The sequence below is a fragment of the Carya illinoinensis genome, chromosome 4 (genome assembly GCF_018687715.1).
Source record: "Carya illinoinensis cultivar Pawnee chromosome 4, C.illinoinensisPawnee_v1, whole genome shotgun sequence".
NCBI lineage: Eukaryota > Viridiplantae > Streptophyta > Magnoliopsida > Fagales > Juglandaceae > Carya > Carya illinoinensis.
Window position 1 is genome coordinate 22741472 of NC_056755.1, and position 21006 is coordinate 22762477.

Here is a 21006-nt window from a genome sequence, read left to right on the forward strand (position 1 = left end):
TAAAATGACCTAAAACAAAACAAGATGAGATATGCATCATTGACATTAAGGAATAGAAAAATCTTTACAAACTGATATTGATTGTCGTGATAAGTTCGGTTATAATTTTTTTAAATTATAAAATAGATTTAATGTATCAAATTAAATTATATAAATTTAAAAAATTTATTTAATATAAATAAAAAAATATAAAAAAAACATTATCACTTGAGAGGAGACATGGACAGCTTCTCAGATATGCTAACATCGACAATAATTAAATTGGCAGGGTGGAGATGGGGACGGGGTTGCTGACTTGCAACCTTTCACACCCCAATTCACATTACAATGATCAATGATGCATGCATTGTGACTCACTCCTACTCTCTTTTACTGGTTTTTTTCTTTTCTGAAACAAAAAGCTTCCTCTCACTGATCGGCTGATCCCAAGCGAATCGCTGATAAATCCATAAATAAAAAGGGCGGGTAAGCTCAGGCTCAAGCTCTACTCTGCAACCATAGTTAATAAAAACATTCGTACTTCAAACGAGTCTCTCCTCTCTCTCTCTCTCTCTCTCTCTGAGTTTTAGAGCTATCATTTGCTCTTTTCAAGAACAGTCCCCTTTGGTTTCTGGGTTCGGCTCTTTCTCACAGGTTCTCTCTCTCTCTCTCTGAGTCACTGTGTGTGCGAAGCATATCTCTCTCTGCCCGTAATGTTTCTTTGGCTCAGTTGCTCTTGATGGATGATTATGTATGACCGAACAATGATTGTTCTTTAAGTTACACAAAAAGAATGCTTTCAAAGAATATCGTTAAGTTGGGATGAGGAGTTTCAGTGTGATGTTTGAAGTGTTCTTAAATATTTCTTCATTTTATTCGCTCAAATAAAGCATTTTTTTTTTTTTTTTGAACTTCTTTTTCCTTTTCTAATTTGGGTTTGATGAGATTGTATTGCGGGAAAATTTGGGTGTAGTATACAGGATTCTGATGTAATCTCTGTTTGTGTTCATTTGGGATTGAAGAATTTGAGCACCATCTAGGGAGTTTGAGTTGTTTTAGCGTTTTCTTTGCTGAACTTTTACTGCTTCTTTTAATTGTCAATTATTATTGATTTTTCGTAGGTAGAGAGGTAATCAACAATGCTGCTCATTTGGTCAAATCTTACCAATACGTTTTGGTTGCTTAGAAAGGATAAGAATTCGAGTGAAAATTGAACCCCAACTGTATGGGTTATTCTTTTTTTTTTTTTTTTCTTCAGGTCCATAAACATGCGAATGTCAACTCACTAAAATTAACTGTATTAGTCTTCAAATCTCTGTTGTATTGGGCTTCTTCTTCTTCTTCTTCATTTTTTATTTTTTATTTATTTTTTTAACTCTAATGATGAAAAATCGGTTTTAGGTTAATTGATTTCCATTACCTTATTCGTGAAACCGGGCTTGAAGTATCTAGAGAACTTAAGGGCATGTTTGGTTAGTAAAAACTTTAAGAATTTCCCTGAACTCCTGAAACAAAATTTAGATGTGTTTTGTTTTGGGTGTTGTGAAAGTGGGTAAGAAAATGAAAAGTGTCTGGATACAATTTATGTGTGAATTGTTCTTTTAGTTTTGGATTTTTGTAAGGTTGTTTTGGTTTTTGTGTTTTTTTATGGAAACCTAGATAATGATTAGATGAATAAGATTTTTGAGAAATATCATTTTCTTGGGTGTTTATACATGTTTAGATTGAACTTGAAAAGAAGGGAAAACTAAACATAGCCTTAGCTTCTGAGTTTGAGCTAAAAGAAACCACTAATCTTGAACTTAATAACGAATTGTCCCATTAGCGTTTGAATCGTATCATGTCTGTACAAGGAGTATGGGGCTTACCAATTTTCGATCTGTTATTTTTCTTGAGATGAAAACTTCATTTTCATTGTAAACAGTGAAATTACTGAAAAAGTACTTAAAATGTAATTGTGAATGTCTGGGAAAGAAAATCCCTGTAAAAAAATTGTTAAGCTAGATGCTTATCACTCAATGTAACTTTGATGTTTATGTTAAGCTAGATGCTTACAAAATTTTAAACCATCCTGGTTATATTATGTTTATTTAACTCATTAACGTCCAGTCAAGATTTGCACACTCCTATATCAGCAAGAGAGAAATGAATTTTACTGTTTATGCTAGTCTTAGTTTCTGTGTAACACTAGTATAGACTGCATTACTGTTTGTTTATTTACTCCTTTGTTTATTTATTTATATGACACTGGATAGAACTGGGATTTGTAGTATTTCATATGTTATTTCTTCCATGGTTTGCCCCTTGTTCTTCAATCTTGCTCAGTCTGACTGCAGTTAGATCTGATGCTGATTTTTTGCAGAAACTAATAGATGAATCTCAAGAATCTAATGGAAGACAAACAACTAGATTTTTATCAGCCACTTTTATCCGTGAGGAGAGTCCCATTAGCAGCGGCCTCCATACAAGCTGAAAACAAAAGGATTACTGATAATTCATTACCTAAAATACCTCCCCTTCCTGTTTACAAGTCAGATCTTAAATCAGGTCCAGTGAGTAACCCAGGAACTGTTCCTTTTCTCTGGGAGCAAATCCCAGGAAGACCAAAAGATGAAAGGAAAGCACAAAATGTTGCTCTTGAACGGCCTCATGTAACTCCAAGGCTTCCACCTGGGAGGGTTCCAAAGGTCAAACAGCAAGATTCAGATAAAAGTTCTAAACCTACAAGTATTACTCAGTCCAAAACAGAAAACTTCCTTCCCAGGTCTCAACACGTTTCATTTATGGATAAAAATGTGACTAACTATGAGAGCTGCAATGAGAAGATGGAGTTTGAGGGTTTTGGTTCAGAGGATGGTGATGAGGCCTATTTTGACGCCCTTGACACAATTTCTATGACAGAATCATTTTTTATGAACTGCAGCACTAGTGGGTTGAGTAGCTTGGATGGTCCAGATGTTAAACCATCTGGAACCTTCTCAATGGATCCACAAACTCGGGATATCATGATTGGTCGTTTCTTAACTGCAGCAAAGGCAATGGCTTCTGAAACACCGCAACATGCTACTTGGAAGCAACCTATTATACGAGAGCAGCTGAGACATTTAGAGAAGGTAGCAGCTGGGGATAAACATGATCCACTTAATCAGTACATGCAAAATGTTGTGACATGCCAATCCCATAACATAGATGTGGAAGAAAATGAAGAAGAAGCTGATGGTTTTGACGGATCTGAAATTTCATCATCTAGAATTTGTGGCTTATTTCCTAGGTTTTGCCTAAAAAATTCCTTTTGCCTTATAAATCCTACACCGGGGATGAGCATGCAGAGAGGGGTACCCATTTCTACAGTCCGTAGTTTGAGAGCAAAATCTTCATATTCTGGTTTCAGTGAGTCGGATAAAGAGGTATTTAGATCATCCCTATCTGCTTGTTTTCTTTCCTGCTGTGTTATTATTGTCATGTCTAAAGTCATTTCCAAATAATATTACCTACTTTATTTCCGTAGCGAGCTAGGAATGCTGCACCTGAGCAAAGATCACTGGATGGACACCAATCAGCGGAGCTGCACAAAGATAAGACTGAGTTGAGAATTGAATCCAAACAAACTGCTCATAAAAAAGATTGTGAGAAACCAGATGAATCACCTCAGAACAGGCGTTTGCATGGTAATGGCATATTGACCTGCCAGAATGAATCTTCCCAGTCTCTCCATGAAGAAGAAGTTCTTGGTTTTTCTGGAAAAGGTGAGAATTCCAGGGTGGGTGGGTCAAATTTTCACAGAAAAGGCCACAAAACTTTTCGAGAATTATTGGCCAATGAGGACACCAAATGGGAATCAGGCTCTATGAGTCCCATGGTTGAGAAAACAATCTATATTGATTCTGTACATACAGTAAAATCTCGAAAGTCAAATTCAAGTTCTTCAGATATGCAGGGGTCAATTGATTACAGAGGGGACGATTTTGGGATTACTGTAAAAAGTACCGAATTGGAGAAAAGGCCTTCAGTAGATTCTTCACTTAAAGATTTCAAGTACTTGAGTGTTGTGGATGAAAAGACAAAAGTGCAACCTGCAAGTTCAGTGTCTGTTGATTCTTGTTTTCTGTCTTCTTCTGCCAGATCCAATCCTGACATGCAAATGGAAATGAGGAATGATTCCAAACAGTCTCTGGATCTTATTCAGGATTCTAGTACATTGATGAGCTCAAAACCCATTGATACCAAGAAGATTGATTTCAAAACCCAGCAGCCTGTTAAATTAGGTGTTCCAAAAGGTCCTCATGGCCTTACTCAGGATTCTTTTACATTGACAAGTTTGAAAGTCGTTAACAATAAGAGTATTGGTTTAGAAATCCGGCATGATAAGAAATCTTGCACTCAAGTTAATGCTGGCTTTGTACAAGATTCTATCACAGTTGCAAACTCAAAAGTGGGTGGGAAAAAGAATTTCGAAAGCCGAGGGCCTATGAGTCTAGGTGATCAAGAAAGTTCTCATAGCAGCTATCCAAACCTTCCTCTTAGCCTACCTTCACCAAAATCTCCATCTGAGTCTTGGCTAAAGCGTACTCTACCCTTCATTTCCTCGAGAAATGTACCTTCAAGGTCTTCACTTGCCATGCTCCTTAATACTAGAAACCAAGCTTCTAAGTCAACCTCTCTTGAATCCAACTGGGAAACACGCGTTAAATCTTCCCACACACACCATGGCCACCTGCGGTATTCTGAGGTAGTCTCGTAATCTTTGCATTCATTGTTTTTGTGTATTGATGTGGGGATGCTATGCTTACTTGACTATATTTTTACCAGGAACTACTGACACCTATACCGGAAGCTTAGAAGTTTGTTTGGAAGCCTTGTCTGAAAGCCACCCACTCCTGCATTTGATTGGAATGGGTTCCTATAATGTTGTCAAAGAAGATCAAATTTATTCTTTTCCAGGTCATTTAGTTTCCACTTTTCCCAACGTGTTCCCCTTTTTGATTCCCACACGACTGTAAATCAACATCCCAATTTCTTCCTGTATTAAGACCTTCAACTTGTTATTCTGTTGTAAATCTCATAAATTGTTGAACTTTAAAACGAAGTTTGTTCCTGTAAAGTTCGTTATATGTAAAGGAAATTAAAGGGCTGTATATATATATATATATATTCAAGTAATAAAAGGAGATTGGTGCTTGTTTTAGCCAACTACGCTATCCATAATGTATGCCTCCTTTTTCAACTAATGATTGTTCCTATAGAAGAGCTTGAGATTTATTACAGGGCCGTAAATTGCTGAAGCAGTCGGATCAGTACTCTTGAGAGTCGTAATAATTTTTGGTGATGGGAGTCCATTTGAAATCACTTATTTTTACCTTGGGTGGTTGTTCCCTCTTGTTGGGGGAATTGCTTGTAGTGCGGAATCTTTGATTGACCTTTGAAACTATTGCTTTTGAGATGAGTTGATATAATAGTTAAAAAGTGAATAAAATATTGTTAAAATATAATATTTTTAATATTATTTTTATTTTAAAATTTGAAAAAATTGAATTATATATTATATTTTGTAAAGGAATTTAAGAAGGTTATAATGATTAGATAAAATGAGAATAGTTGTGAAAATAAATAGGAAAATATCTACTATCATACTCCAGGTTGGTCGCATAGTTGTGAATCATCATACGTGTCTCTCTTCCCAGAACCCACCATACACAGAATTGTCTTCATAAATATCTAGCAACATATAGCAGAGAAAATACTACTTCTGAGCTAAAATTTCCCGGCCCCCACTACACAATCAATGCAATTGATGGAGTGGGGGCACACACCATTGATGGCCCAGTGAAAGGTTAAGAGTATATATGAATGGTTCGTAAAGGTTTCATAGCTAATAAGCAAGAGAACGAATTACTCATAGAAATGGCGAGAGATTTCGTTGCAAATGGCACGAGTATTGTGCTGGAAAGCTGAGGCGGGTTACATTTGGTGGGCATGATCATCATGTTCCTCTCTATTACATCAATGGTCATCTTTCCATGTGGAGATGATGATGAGTTCTCTATTAAATCTAGCAAGCGGAAAAGCGGCAAACATGGAGGAGATGGCAGTGGAGGAGGCCATGATGGCAGCGGAAGATGCAGAGGTGATGGCGGGAGTGATGGTGGAGGTGATGGCAGAGGTCAAGGTTAGACAATAGCATTGCCATTGCGATGGACCCAATTAAGGACAAGGAGCTTCAAGTCTCCGGCATCAGTAGTAATCGAAGATATGCATTCCCATTCCATAGAATCACTAGTTGCATTCGCTTGTGGTTTGATAGAGCTAGCATTAGGACTTTGTTTTAAAACTAAGCCATGCATTGATTCGTTGTTTTTTTTAATGTATTCACTCCATATAATGTTCTCTTGTCCTTAGTGTTGTGTGTCATATGTCTTGCCTACAAAGGAAAAATAAAATAAAATTCTAATTCATCCCCTTGGACATATCACTTATTTTTTTAAATAATTCCTAAAATCTCAAAATTGTCACTTGATTTATCATAATGTCACGCATCTTGCAATTAATCTTCTCTTCGGAGATCTAACATTTAAATTAAGTGACGCCACTGCAAAATTAACAGGAGGATCCTGTCCTTTCGTTTTAAGATTTCTATCCGTAACGCACTAGTATTGATTTAGGCAGAATTTTGGAGAAATTTTAGATAATATGTCCCTTTTTGACTTTTGACTTTTTAATGCATTTTTTATTTTTGTAAAATACTTTTTTATTTTTATTTTCATAATCTCCAAGAATCTATACATCAAAATACATAAAATCCGTCCATTAACCTAAATTAACTTCGCTTTTGAACAAAAAATATTAAAATATATACAAAATCAACTTCACGGTCATAACCAACAAGTTAATTTAGAGATGGCTTTTCACTAACTTTTCGCTATTATCTGAACATGCTCTCTTCATCCCAGAGACATCTTCCAATGCATAGACATATTTCAACAGTCCATATATAGCCCTTTAGAAAAAAATTGTATTTTTAAAAATATTTACTCAAAACTCAATATATAAAGAGAAATGATATTTACAGTCGTGGTTGTGCAAGTGGTGTGCAGTCGCTTTGAAAAAAATGAATTAATATGAGACCCACATGAAAAAAAAAATTAACTTTTTAATCGTGGACCCCACTCTTTTTCAAAGCGATTGCGCGGCGTTTACAATTCTACGACTGTATGTAACATTACTCATATACAAATTAATTGAAATAAGCTAGGATCATATATAAACTCCCTTTTAAATAATAAACAAGTGAGATAACTTTGCTACGGTAGTTGGCCAAATATGACTCCCAAGATAATTTTCCTATAGCTCAAAGTCATCTAAACTCAATGATGCCTAATCTATTGCAGCCTCACCTTAAGGGATATTCATATTGGAGACTTCACTATCACTTAACTAAGTCAATGCCACTTCTCTTAGCTCAGGTACCTACTAGTAGAGAAAAGTTTCCATTGAGTTTTTGTTTCTTTGTGAGGATTGGAATTTTTCTATTTTCAAATGCAAGCATGGATTTCCAATGGCCACTTCGACATAAATTGTTTCAAGTCATCTATTAATAGCCTTTAGGATATTCCTCAAAGTAGGAATCATCATGCTTAAGGTGACTGACAACTCTCTTGGGAGGGAGTTAGGAAAATATATATATGGGATCGGAACTGGGAGGGATAATCCCCACCCGACCCATGCTAGTTGGACTTGGGTGAAACATTGAGGCCCGTCTCAACCTGGGCCTTACCCTCCAACGACTGCATAATCACCAAAAGGAGAATAAGGGTGCATTGCGCAGGAAACTAGACAAAGGGAGATAGATGGGACGCGCCAACTTTGACGTCTCCACACCAAGCATTAAAGGACCTACACCGGCAAGTAAACAGAGGGCACGAGCAACTCTCCATTCTTTGATGAAGGGGATTAGAAATGACCGCACTGCTCACCCATTGCCGAGATACCCCTTTGGAAGCCATGTCGCATTAAAAGCACTACCTCAGATGCTATGTTGCATTAAATATCCAGGCTAAGTCAGAAGTGGGCGGGACAGCTAAACCTTGACATAGGGTGCAAAATATTCCCCCCCCCCCCCCCCCCCCCCTTCACCTCCTTGTCCCTCCTCCCGCAATGTAACCTTGTATAAAAGCTACATCAAGAACTCTTTTTGAACTTGAAGATTGATGAACTACTGCTCCATACACAAGACACTGACTTAAGCACCAAAGGTTCCCTGAGCTCACTTTTGTCTTCATGTTTGCAGGTGAAGATCATGATCCAAGTTGCTAGAACCTTGTCCGGGCATGCAAAACATGACGTTAACACGAACTGTTAGCAGTGGTGCCTACTGTGGGATTGTATTGCTACACAGCCATGCCTTTCAGCTTGAAAAATGTGGAGGTCACCTACTAACGGTTAGTAAACCAAATGTTCAAGGAATAGATAAGACAAAACATGGAGGTTTATGTTTACAACTTACTTGTGAAGAGCAGAACCCCTGAACAACAAGTCGACCTATGCGATGCCTTCACAATATTGAGGTGCTACCAGATGAAGCTTAACTCGAGAAAGTGTGCGTTTTGGCATAGAGTCTTAGAAGTACTTGGGTTTCATGGTCTCAAAGCATAGGATCGAGGCCAACCCGGAAAATGAAGGGGCCATACTCAAGCATGGCCCCACCTTGAAGTATCAACAACATACAGAAACTCATCGGCCTAGTGGCGACCCTTAATCGATTTATATCCAAGTCAACAAATAAGTGCTTGCCCTTTTTAAGGTATTGCAGAAGGCGTAGACTTGGAATGGTGAGTGCAACCAAGCATTTAAGAACCTTAAGTAGTACCTTGCTAGTCCTCCACTACTCAATTAAGCCGACCCAAGTGAAGTCTTGAGCTTGTATTTGTCTGTTTCCCCATACGCAATTTTTGCAACTTTAGTACGAGATTTGAAAGGCTCCTAGAAGCCGGTGTACTACACCAACTATTCCAGGGTGCAGAAGCAAGATACCCCTTCATAGACCAGCTTGCCTTCGCCCTTATAATAACTGCCCGTTGACTTAGACTATACTTCCAAGCACGCCCAATATGGGTCCTGACTTAAACCCATTTGAAGAAGATCTTATAGTGACCAAACGTCTCAAGCTGGTTAATGAATTGGGCATTAGAGCTAAGTGAGTTAGACATTGAGTATGTCCCTAGAAGCTACGTTAAAGGATAAGTATTGGTAGACTTCATCATAGAGTTTACTAGCTTCCCAAAAGAGATTCAAGATGACCCTCTCGTGAAGCCCTAGAAAATCTTCATCGATGGCACATCCTGCCGAGCTGGAGGGGGAGTGAGGGTGAATATCATTATCAACGTTGGTGAAGAGTATGACTAAGCCATCAGACTGGCTTTCAAAATTACCAATAATGAAGCAAAATATGAGGTGCGGCTTGCCATCTTAGTAGTTACCGAGGCGTTGTTGCTAAGAAAATAGAAGTTAAAGTTGACTCTCTAGTAGTCGTCAACAAGGTCCGAGGGGAGTTCACCACGAATGGCAAGAAGTTGAAAATATACTTGACACTGGTCGAGGACAAGAGCGGTAGCTTCCAATACTTTCAGATCCAACAAATATCAAGAGTTAAAAACAGCCGATAAATTGGCATGGGTTGCGTCTGAGTAGGAAGACTCACCCTTACCAGAATAGACAGTGGTCAGGGACTGTAGAGATGCCTGCGTTAGGGGCCGAGGTCTTAGAAGTATGATCGGAAGCTCCATAATGGGGTGTGGACATAATCAAGTACCTCGATGCCAATGAGTTACCCAACGATAAGTGGAAAGCGAAGAAGATCAAGAATAGGGTAACACACTTCATTTTGATTGATGGAGTCCTATACAGAAGGGGTTATTTCATGCCTCTCTCAAGGTGCTTCTCGCTTGCAAAAGCGTAATACGTCGTAGCAGGAGTACACGAAGGAGTATACAGTAACCACATTATAAGGAAAGCATTGGCGGGCAAGGTAATGAGGTTGGGATACTACTAGCCACATGCCCTTAGAGACGCAGAGGAGTTTGTTCAAAGATGTTAGAACTGGCAGGAATTCTCCCTGATACCTTATTACCACCTGAGGAACTGATGTCAATCATCATCGTGGCCTTTTGTACAATGGGGCATTGACCTGGTGGGCCCCCTCCCTCTGGGCAAAGGGGGGCAAAGTTTGTAGTGGTGGCTGTAGACTACTTTACCAAGTGGGTCAAAGCTGACAAGAGATGATAACAGACAACTAAAGACAGTTTGACTGGAACCATTACCATGACTGGTGTAGATATCTGGGATAAAGTTCAAGTATTCCTCTTCGGGACAGCCCTCACATCTATGAGGGTCAATGAGGCGAGTCAAATCTTACGAACTACTTGACCTCTCTCAAGTTCACAAGGGTTAACAAGGTGAGTTCAGTCTTACGAACTGCTTGAACTCCCTCTCGTTTACGAGCATCAGCAAGGTGGGCCTAGTCTTTACAGACTGCTTGGCTTCTTGCACGTAGGAGTAAATCTCTAGCCCTCGGTTAATCGACTACTCATCTACCCGATCATACATGTTTGATTATCTTGCATTTAAAGTTTGATTATTGGTGTTAACTAATATGAGTGGTCTTAAACATCATTACCTGACCCCCCCCCCCTCACTGGGAGATACTGACCGGGTCTAGTCAGCTGACTAACCAGCCATCTCCACTGAAGGGTCTCGACAAGACAAGAAGCTGGGAGAGCCCTTGCCTTAACTCCTAATCCGTTACAGACCCCAACAAGGAAAGCAAAGAAAAGGTAATGAAGGCAAGATGAAAGTAAAGAGTTTTGCAAAGGAAAGAGAGGATGTCATTGATATGTATATATTGTACAAGGAGCACAAAAGAGAGAGAGAGAGAGAGAGAGAGAGAGAGAGAGAGAGAGAGAGAGAGAGAGAGAAATTCAACCGGCAGGGTCATCCGGGAAGGCGTTTGGTATTAAGTCTGGGCTTAAGGAGGTGCCTTGCTTCAGCGCTTGTGGATCTGGAGGTAGGGTTGTGATGTGAACACCAATCGACTCGCTTTGAGACCCAACAACAATATTGGAAAAAACAAACCCAAGAAAGCCAATATCAAGTCTATTGGATAGAGGAATCTAGACCCGATGAGAAATTGTTTCAAGAACCAAGAAAGCCAGTATGAAATTGTAGGGTTTTCTCTTTAAGGAAGATGGAACCCTAGGTGTTCTTGGTCTTTTGAATTTGTGAACTTGAGTTTTTAGAGGGATTTGTGTTTTGGTTTTTCATAGAAGGAAAATTATGGTTTTGAACTTCAAGAGGTTTCGACCCTAGGATTCTAGTACATTGATGAGCTCAAAACCCATCGATACCAAGAAGATTGATTTCGAAACCTAGTAGCCTGTTAAATTAGGTGATCCAAAAGGTCCTCATGGCCTGACTCAGGATTCTGTTACATTGACAAGTTTGAAAGTCGTTAACAATAGGAGTATTGGTTTAGAAATCCGACGTGATAAGAAATCTTGCACAGTTAATGTTGGCTTTGTATAAGATTCTATCACAATTGCAAACTCAAAAGTGGGTGGGAAAAATAATTTTGAAAGCCGAGGGCCTATGAGTCTAGGCCAGTGATCAAGAAAGTTCTCATAGCAGCTATCCATACCTTCCTCTTAGCCTACCTTCACCAAAATCTCCATCTGAGTCTTGACTAAAGCATACTCTACCCATCTTTTCCTCGAGAAATGTACCTTAAGGTCTTCACTTGCCATGCTCATTAATACTAGAAACTAAGCTTCAAAGTCAATCTCTTTTGAATCCAATTGGGAAACATGCATTAAATCTTCCTACACACACCATGGCCACTTGCGATGTTCTGAGTTAGTCTCATAATCTTTGCATTCATTGTTTTTGTGTATTGATGTGGGGATACTATGCTTACTTGACATATATGGAGTCCATTTGAAATCATTTATGGATGGTGATACACTTGCTACACTTTTACCACCTCTTTATTACTCTAGTGTATTTATACCTTGGGTGGATAGTGGTTGTTCCCTGTTTTTGGGAGAATTGCTTGTAGTGTGGAATCTATGATAGGCCTTTGAAATTATTGTATACTTTTGAGTTGATTACTTGACATATAGGGCCGGCTCTTCCATTAGGTAACTTAGGTAGTTGCCTAAGGCCCCTAGTGGAAGAAGGCTCCTTAAAAATATTTCAAGTAGAATTTTTTAAAAGAAAAAAGAAGTCATAATTAGAAATAATTGAATAAATCAACGGAAAAAATATCAAAAGTATCAAATAGATCTTATTTAATTGGTTCTACTTCTAGATGATCATATTTTTCATTTCTTCTTAAATCTCAATTTTTATTGAACTTTTCTTAGTTTATAGTTTTCGTTTTTAGAATTTTTCATCTCACCACCAAAACTTTTATTTTCATATTAAGTAATTAATAAAGATGTTAGTAATGATCTCAATTGCCAATAACATATTCATTGGCTTGAGATTTTTTTTTTGTTTTATTATTCTTGAATCTTTATGATTATATTTCTAAATATATGTGTTAATATTGGAATTCTTTTTTTAGAGTTTTATTATGTTTGAGTTTATTTTATGATGACGAAACTTTTTCTCATATCCATTTCCTTTTCATTTCTGGTATTGGTAGTGAGACATAAAGTGATCTAAATTCTCATCTTATCTCCACAAAACAATTATTTCACGTAATCTCATTCTAGGGATACACCTTCCTTTTGTTATTATTAGTTTAATATTCAGTATGGAAATTATAAAGAGTAAAATCTACTTTTCAGTATTGATAAAAGGTTTTAGTATAATCATTTGAAGAGACAATAGTCCTTTTTTTCTTTTCCAAATGTGTGGGTTTATAGAATTTTATTTACAATAATGGATTAATTGATTTTGAGAATCAAAAGCACTTGTTGTAAAACTAATTTTGATAAAATTCTTTTTAAGTCAATAATTTTTTAATAAAAATTAAGTCGGTTATTGATTGAGAATGTGGTAAAAATCTTAAATAAAAATGGATTTACAATAGAAGTGATTTTTAAATAAAAATTTAACATAAAAATAAAAATAAAAATAAATTGATTGTATTTTACCTTTTCAATGTAAAAGACCTTACTCAAAATTTCACCTTAGGCCCTACAACTTATTGAGTTGGTTATGTTGACATAAAAGTTAAAAATTAAATAAAAGATTATTAGAGTATATTTTTTTAATATTATTTTTATTTTAAAATTTAAAAAAATTGAATTATTTATTTTATTTTATGTAAAAATTTAAAAAAATTATAATGATTAGATGATATGAAATGAGATGAGAAAGATTTATTGCTGAGATTCTTTTGCGTGCCTTACCGAATCGTACATAGAGTGCACCAATAATCAATTTCAGACATGAGAAAATATCTACTCGATCTCATACTCCAGGTTGATCAAAGCTGCTTGTACAAAATATTTAATAAATCTACGTAAAATAACAATAATCAAAAAACACGCAAGACACAGTTATTGGTCGGATACTTCTGAATCACCATTGTCTCTTCACCTACCATGCACAGATGCACTAAGAATTATCTTCATAAATTACTTGAGGGAAGAGAAGACTTGAGAGAAGCAATTCCCGGTCCCCATACACACCACTGATGGCCTATGAAAAGGTTACGAGTATATATATATGGATGGTTCGTAAAGGTTCCATAGCTAATAAGCAAGAGAAAGAATTACTCTCAGAAATGGCAAGAGATTTCGTTGCAGATGAGGCGAGCATTGTGCTGGGAAGCTGGGGTGGGTTACATTTTGTGGGCATGATCATCATATTCCTCTCTATTATATCAATGGTCATCTTTGCTTGTGCTGATGATAAGTATAAACCTAGCAAGCGGAAAAGCGGCAAACATGGAGGAGATAAGTCTACTAAACATAGCAAGCAGAAAAACGGCAAACATGGAGAAGATGGCGGTGGAGGAGGCTATGGTGGCCATCACGGTGGTGGCCTTGATGGTGGCGACCACAATGGTGGTGGAAGCTGTGGAGGGTGTGGAGGGTGATGGCTGAAGTTAGACAATAGCGTTGCTATTGTGATGGACCCAATTAAGGACACAGAGCTAATTCAAGTCTCTGGCATCAGTAGTAATCGAAGATATGCATTCCCATCCCATAGGATCATCAGTTGCATTCCAATAAATGTTATCAAGCTGTAATTCGCTTGTGGTTTGATAGAGCTAGCATTCGGACTTTGTTTTAAAACAAAGCCATGCATTGATTCGTTGTTTTTTTAATGTATTCACTCCATATAATGTTCACTTGTTCTTAGAGCACTAGTATTTGATTTAGGCAGAATTTTAGAGAAATTTTAGTTAATGTCACTTTTTGACTTTTGGCTAATTATTTAAAATTTGAACTCACTATTGGATTAGTCATCTGCTCTCAATAATAAAAAAATAGTATTATTTTTTAAAATCTTGTATCTACTTTTTTAATGCATTTTTTATTTTTGTAAAATACATTTTTATTTTCATTTTCATCATCTCCCTGAATCTATACATCAAAATACATAAAATCAGTCCATCAACCTAAATCAACTTCACGGTCATAACCAACAACTTATAAATCATTATGCAAAGTTAATTTAGAGATGGCTTTTCACTAGTTCAGTTTGGCAGTACTATAAAATTTTCATCTCAAACTCAAAATTCTCATCTCATTATTACAACTTTTTCAAATCCACATATAAAATATAATAAATAATTCAACTTTTTCAAATCTCAAAAAAATAATAACATAAAATATTTCATCTTAAAACTCAAAATTTTCATCTCACTTACCAAACCGAATCACTTTTCGCTCCTCTGAACATGCTCTCTTCATCCCAGAGACCTCTACCAATTCATAGGCATATTCCAACAGTCCATATATAGCCCTTTAGAAAAAAATTGTATCTTTAAAAAAATTTACTCAAAACTCAATATACAAATGAATTGAAATAACCTAGGATCATATATAAACTCCCTTTTAAATAATAAACAAGTGAGATAACTTTGCTACAGTATTTGGCCAAATATGACTCCCAAGATAATTTTCCTATAGCTCAAAGTCATCTAAACTCAATGATGCTTAATCTATTGTAGCCTCATTTTAAGGGATAGTCGTATTGGAGACTTCACTATCACTTAACTAAGTCAATGCCAGTACTCTTAGGCATAGAGAAAAGTTTCCACCAAGTTTTTGTTTCTTTGTGAGGAATGGATTTTTTTTTTTTTCAAATGCAAGCATGGATTTCCAATGGCCACTTCGACAAAAATTTTTTCAAGTCATCTATTGCTATAGCCTTTAGGATATTCCTCCAAGTAGGAAACATCGTCCTTAAGGTGACCGACCACTCTCTTGGGAGAGAGTCAGGAAATATATATGGGATCGAAATTGTGAGGGATATTCGCCACCCAGCCCATGCTAGTTGGACTTGGGAAAAATAGTGAGGCCTATCTCAACCCAGGCCTTACCCTCCAATGGCTACAGAATCGCCAAAATGGCCTGACCCTCTAGTTGCATAAGGTGAAGAGGGTGCATCGAACGAGAAACCGGACAAAGAGAGATAGATAGGACACGCCGACTTTGACATCTCCTATGACACCAAGTATTAAAGGACCTATACTGACAAGTGAAGAGAGGATATGGGTTGCCCACCATTCTCTGATGAAGGGGATTAGAAATGACCGCACCTCTCACCCACTGTCTGGGTGCCCTGTGGAAGCCACGCCATATTAAAAGCACTACCTCAGATGCCATGTTGCATTAAATATCCAGGCTAAGACAAGAAGTGGGCGGGATAGCTGAACCTTGACATAGGGTACATAATGCCCCCCCCCCCCCCCCCCCAGCGTTGTAACCTCATATAAAAGCTACGTCAAGATCCCTCTTTGAACTCGATGATTGATGAACTACTACTCCATACACAAGACACTGACTTAAGCATCAAAGGTTCCCTAAGCCCACTTTCATCTTTGTGCTTGCAGGTGAAGATCATGACCCGAGTTGATGGAACCTTGTCTGGACATACAAAACACGATGTTAACATAAACTATTAGCAGTGGCGCCTTCTGTGGGATTGTACTGCTACATGGCCATGCCTTTTTTCATGAAAAACAAGGGTGCCACCTACTAATGGTTAGTAAACCAAATGTTCAAGGAACATATAAGACGAAACATGGAGGTTTATGTGGACAACTTACTTGTGAAGAGCAGGACACTTGAACACTTAGCTGACCTATGCGATGCCTTCACGGTACTGAGGTGCTACCAGATGAAGCTTAACCCGGAAAAGTGTGCATTTGGCATAGAGTCTTGGAACTTCTTGGGTTTCATGGTCTCGGGCGTAGGATAGAGGCCAACCTGGAAAAGGAGGGGGCCATACTCAAACATAGCCCCACCTTGAAGCATCAAGGACATACAGAAACTTGTCAACCGGGTGGTGACCCTTAACCGATTTGTATCCAAGTCAACAGACAAGTGCTTGCCATTTTTTAAGGTACTATGGAAGGCATAGACTTGGAACGATGAGTGAGTGCAACCAAGCATTTGAGAACCTCAAGCAGTACCTTGCCAGTTCTCCACTACTTAGTCAAGCTGAACCGGGTGAAGTCTTGAGCTTGTATTTTTTCGTTTCCCCATACGCAGTCTCCGCAGCTTTAGTACGAGGATTGAAGGGCTCCTAGAAATCAGTGTATTACACCAACCATGCTTTTCGAGGTGCGGAAGCAAGATGCCCCCGCATGGACTAGCTTGCCTTCGCCCTTATAATGACCACCCGCCAACTTAGACCGTACTTCCAAGCACACCCAATACAAGTTCTTACTAAAGCCCATTTGAAGAAAATCTTACAGTGACCAAACATCTCGAGCTAGTTAATGAATTGAGCAATACAGCTGAGCAAGTTAGACATTGACTATGTCCCCAGAAGCTATGTTAAAGGACAAGTACTAGTAGCCTTCGTCGTAGAGTTTATTGGCTTCCCATAAGAGTTTTGAGATGCACCTCCCGTGAAACCCTGGAAAATCTTCATCGATGGCACATTCTGCTAAACTGGAGGGGGAGTGGGGGGTGCGATCATTACCAACGTTAGTGAAGAGTATGACTAAGGCATCAGACTGGCGTTCAAAATTACCAACAACGAAGCAAAATATGAGGTGCTACTTGTTAGCTTAGTAGTTGCCAAGGTGTTGGGTGCTAATAAAATAGAAGTTAAAGCTGACTCTCAAGTAGTCATCAACCAGGTCTAGGGGGAGTCACCACAATGAAAAAATACTTAACACTGGTGGGGGACAAGAGTGGCAGCTTTCAATACTTTCAAATCCAAAAAATACCAAGAGTCGAAAACCAGAAGGCCGACGAGTTGGCAAGGGCTATGTCCGAGCAAGAAGACTCACCCCTACCAAAACAGACAGTGGTCAGGACTGTAGAGATGCCTGCGATAGGGGCCAAGGTCGCAAAGGTAGGGTCAGGAGCTCCATAATGGGTTGTAAACATAATCCAGTACCTCGATACCAACGAGTTACCCAACAGTAAGTGGGAATCGAAGAAGATCAAGAATACGGTAGGTGCTTCTCACTTGAGTAAGCGCAATACATCCTAGCATAAGTACACGAAGGAGTATGCAGTAACCACACAGGAGGGAAAGCATTGGCGGGCAAGGTAATGAGGGTGGGATACTACTGGCCACATGCCCTCAGAGACGTAAAGGAGTTTGTCTGAAGATGTTAGAACTATTAGGAATTCTTTGATACCTTATTCTCCACTCAAGGAACTAATGTCAATCATCGTCATGGTCCTTTGTACAATGGAGTGTTGACCTGGTTGGCCCCCTCCCTCTGGGCAAAGGGGGGTAAAGTTTGTAGTGGTAGTTGTAAACTACTTTACCAAGTGGGTCAAAGTTGAACCCTAGAGACGATAACGGCGAGTAACGTCACCCGGTTTTTGTGGATTCAACATCTCTAGTTTTATCATATTGGACAATGGAAGATACTTTGACTCATACCATTACTGTGACTGGTGTAGGGATCTGGGGATCAAGTTCAAGTATTCATCTCCAAGACACCCCTCACATCTACGAGGGTCAACAAGACAAGTCTAATCTTACAAACTACTTGACCTCTCTCAAGTTCACAAGGGTTAACAAGGTGAGTTTAGTCTTACGAACTGATCGACCTCCCTCACGATTACAAGCTTCAGTGAGGTGATCCCAGTCTTTACAGACTGCTTGGCCTTTTGCATGTTGGAGTAAAGGTCTCGCCCTCGGTTAACCGACTACTCATTTACCCGACCATGCATGTTTAATTATCTTGCATTTAAAGTTTAATTATCTATGTTAACTAATACGAGTGGTCTTAAACCCTTCCCCTCCCCCCCCCCCCCCCCCCTCTCCCCTTCTCGTTGGGAGATACCAGCTGGGTCCAGTCCGCAGAATAATCGACCATCTCCATTAAAGGGTCGCGGCAAGACAAGAAGTTGGGAGAGCCCTTGCCTTTCCTAATCTATTACACGCCCCAACAAGGAAAGCAAAGAAAAGGTAACAAAGGTAAGAGGAAAGTAAAGAGTTCTCAAAGGAAATAGAGGATGTCATTGATATGTATATATTGTACAAGGAGCACAAACAAAAAAGAAAAAGAAGAGAGAAAAATTCAGCCAGCAGAGTCATCCGGGATGGCATCTGGCATCAAGTCTGGGCTTATGGAGGTGCCGTGCTTCAGCGCTTATGGGTCTGAGGTAGGGTCACCAAGTCAAGGGACCTCAAGTTGCCCTGTGGATTCTCCAACATGCATCCTCTTCAAGCTCTATGTAACCATATGACTAAACTTAGTCTCGGACAAAAAGGGCTGACCTAAGTTGTGCATCTATGCGACGGACCATGTCTTGCATGTATGTCAAGTTGCTCTTCAAATCCCTAATGAGAACATTGTTGGTGGCTAACTGCACTCCAACTCGGCCAAATTGGCTACAACCTTATCTTCCCGAGTCTTCTCTATGAATTCTATGGTGGGGGCCAGGGAGATCTCGACCTCTAAGTCCTTCACTCGTTGTGACTTGGAGTCAAGGGACTTCTTTTCTTATTTAAGGACTCAAAGAGAGACTGGATTTGCTTCTCGAGCCACTTATATGCTCAAGTGTTGGAGTTATACTGCTTCACCAACTTAGCATTCTCCTTTCAAAGCTCAAGCACTGACTTCTCCAATTTTCCCCAACTCCGCCTTTCGGATATCTAGAAACTCCTGTAAGGTATCTCATGCCTGCCCTTGAAGCACGAGCTCAACCCTGTGCTGCCCGGCTTCCTCTAGCGATTTAGCAAGATCAAACTTGAGTGTAGCCTTCTCCCAGTGAAGCCAGTCCATCCTCTTCCACCATCTATATCAAAAGTAAAACAAAGTTAGAATCGAGCAGACCAAGACAAACCGAGAACAAAGAAAAGGGTGAGAAAAGGACATGCCAAATTGTACCCCTGAAAAGAGGTCCTTAAGTACCCTGACCATTTCCTCAATGGACTCCTCATGAGCCCTCCTTGATCCCGACTGATAAGTAGATGAAAGGTAATCCAAGATCGAACCCTCTTGCTTCTTAGGTCAAGAGTAGGATGACGTCCCAGCATTGTCTTTTGTATCGCCTTCAAGTGCCTCGGCAACTCACCCACTAGACACAAATCCAAGTACTGGCCTAAGCATGTCGCCTTGGGCCCCAACCCCCTCAGCTCCTTAAGGACAAGCTTCCCCCCTAAACCAACAGATAAGACTTGCCCCAGATCCTCACAGACTAAAGATTTCTCACCATCTGCACCCAACATCATGGCCTCAACCTCGAGTGGGGTAGACGAGACTTCCTTGGCCTTCGTTGGCTCCATCCTTGCCTCGAACTTGACCACGACAACGGGATCCACACTAGCCTTCTCCAATTACATCCTTGCCTCAATCTTAGGAGGGGTAGACGAGGCTTCATTGGCCTCCACCAAAACCATCCCTGCCTGACCTGAGCGAGACAGTTGAGTCTTCTTGGTCCTTTGCCTGCGCCATCTAGGCTTCAATCTTCACCTCTCCCTAATTTTTCCCTCCTCCAGCCACTGTGGCTTCAGACTTGGTTTACGAAGATAAATACTCATATGTTATAAGGGTATTTTGTGCATAATCACAAATTTAAACAAAATACTCATTACTCACCATTTTTATCTTCAATCAAATAAAGTTAAAAAGCTATATATTTTATTTTTTAAATTTTCCACAGTTCTTACTAAACACAAAGGTGAAAACTAAGTTGATATATATATATATATATATATTAAATTCTATTATATGTTCATATAGTTAAAAAAGGGGAAAAATCATCAAAGAAGCAATGTAAAAAATAACAAAGCTTTGAATAGACTTGAGGTTCAATATAATTTGAATCAGTACATTGAAATATTTTCATGAAAGGTTAAAACAACACTAAAACCGGTTTGATTTCTAACGTATTTAAAATGCTTTTTACGCCTTGATACAGTGATACTGATGTGTAGGACACGTCCTGAAGATTGTTGGATGGGGTGGGGTCAAAAATCTGACTATGGGAATTCTCGTATTAAAATAATACTACGTAGTCGCAAAATAAGCATCATCTAATCATTTTAAAGAAATTAAGATTTCTTATTAAAAATTTAATTTTTTTCATATAAATTCTGTATTTATTTTTATTTTTTATAAATAATTTTACAACATTTACGTACAATTGGAGCAATCATTCCTTTAAAACTTATAATACACCTAGAATCACCCATCTGTGCACGTACGGATTTTGGATTCCACACAAAACTTGGACTAGGCCAATAAATGCTCTGCTGTTAAACTTCGGATGACCCTGGCTCTCCTACTTGATTACTTACTGACCAAAAACAATGACACCGCTGATCCATATATAAATAAAATAAAAGAAGATGTTTAAAGAAAAAGAGACAAAAAGA

At 38.7% G+C, this 21006-nt stretch overlaps 1 protein-coding gene across 2 annotated transcripts; it reads left to right on the plus strand.

Moving 5' to 3' along the window:
* The first annotated feature begins 285 nt into the window (after nucleotides 1-285).
* Nucleotides 286-5169, plus strand: LOC122308091. Of its 2 annotated transcripts, XM_043121262.1 has the most exons (5): nucleotides 286-633; nucleotides 1101-1202; nucleotides 2342-3386; nucleotides 3488-4708; nucleotides 4789-5169. In XM_043121262.1, exons 3-5 carry the CDS (start codon nucleotides 2352-2354, stop codon nucleotides 4816-4818), a joined length of 2286 nt encoding a protein of 761 aa, XP_042977196.1. In that variant the 5' UTR covers nucleotides 286-633; nucleotides 1101-1202; nucleotides 2342-2351; the 3' UTR covers nucleotides 4819-5169. The 2 variants fall into 2 exon arrangements, with proteins under 2 accessions (XP_042977196.1, XP_042977195.1); XM_043121261.1 differs by lacking the exon at nucleotides 1101-1202.
* Nucleotides 5170-21006: the final 15837 nt, after the last annotated feature.

What these genes read in the sequence shown, in the direction of transcription:
- LOC122308091 (XM_043121262.1), top strand. Translation starts at nt 2,352, where the DNA reads ATGAATCTCAAGAATCTAATGGAAGACAAACAACTAGATTTTTATCAG. An exon ending in TCAGTGAGTCGGATAAAGAG is followed by an intron (nt 3,387 to 3,487) that starts GTATTTAGATCA and finishes TTATTTCCGTAG; the next exon opens with CGAGCTAGGAATGCTGCACC. An exon ending in GCCACCTGCGGTATTCTGAG is followed by an intron (nt 4,709 to 4,788) that starts GTAGTCTCGTAA and finishes TATTTTTACCAG; the next exon opens with GAACTACTGACACCTATACC.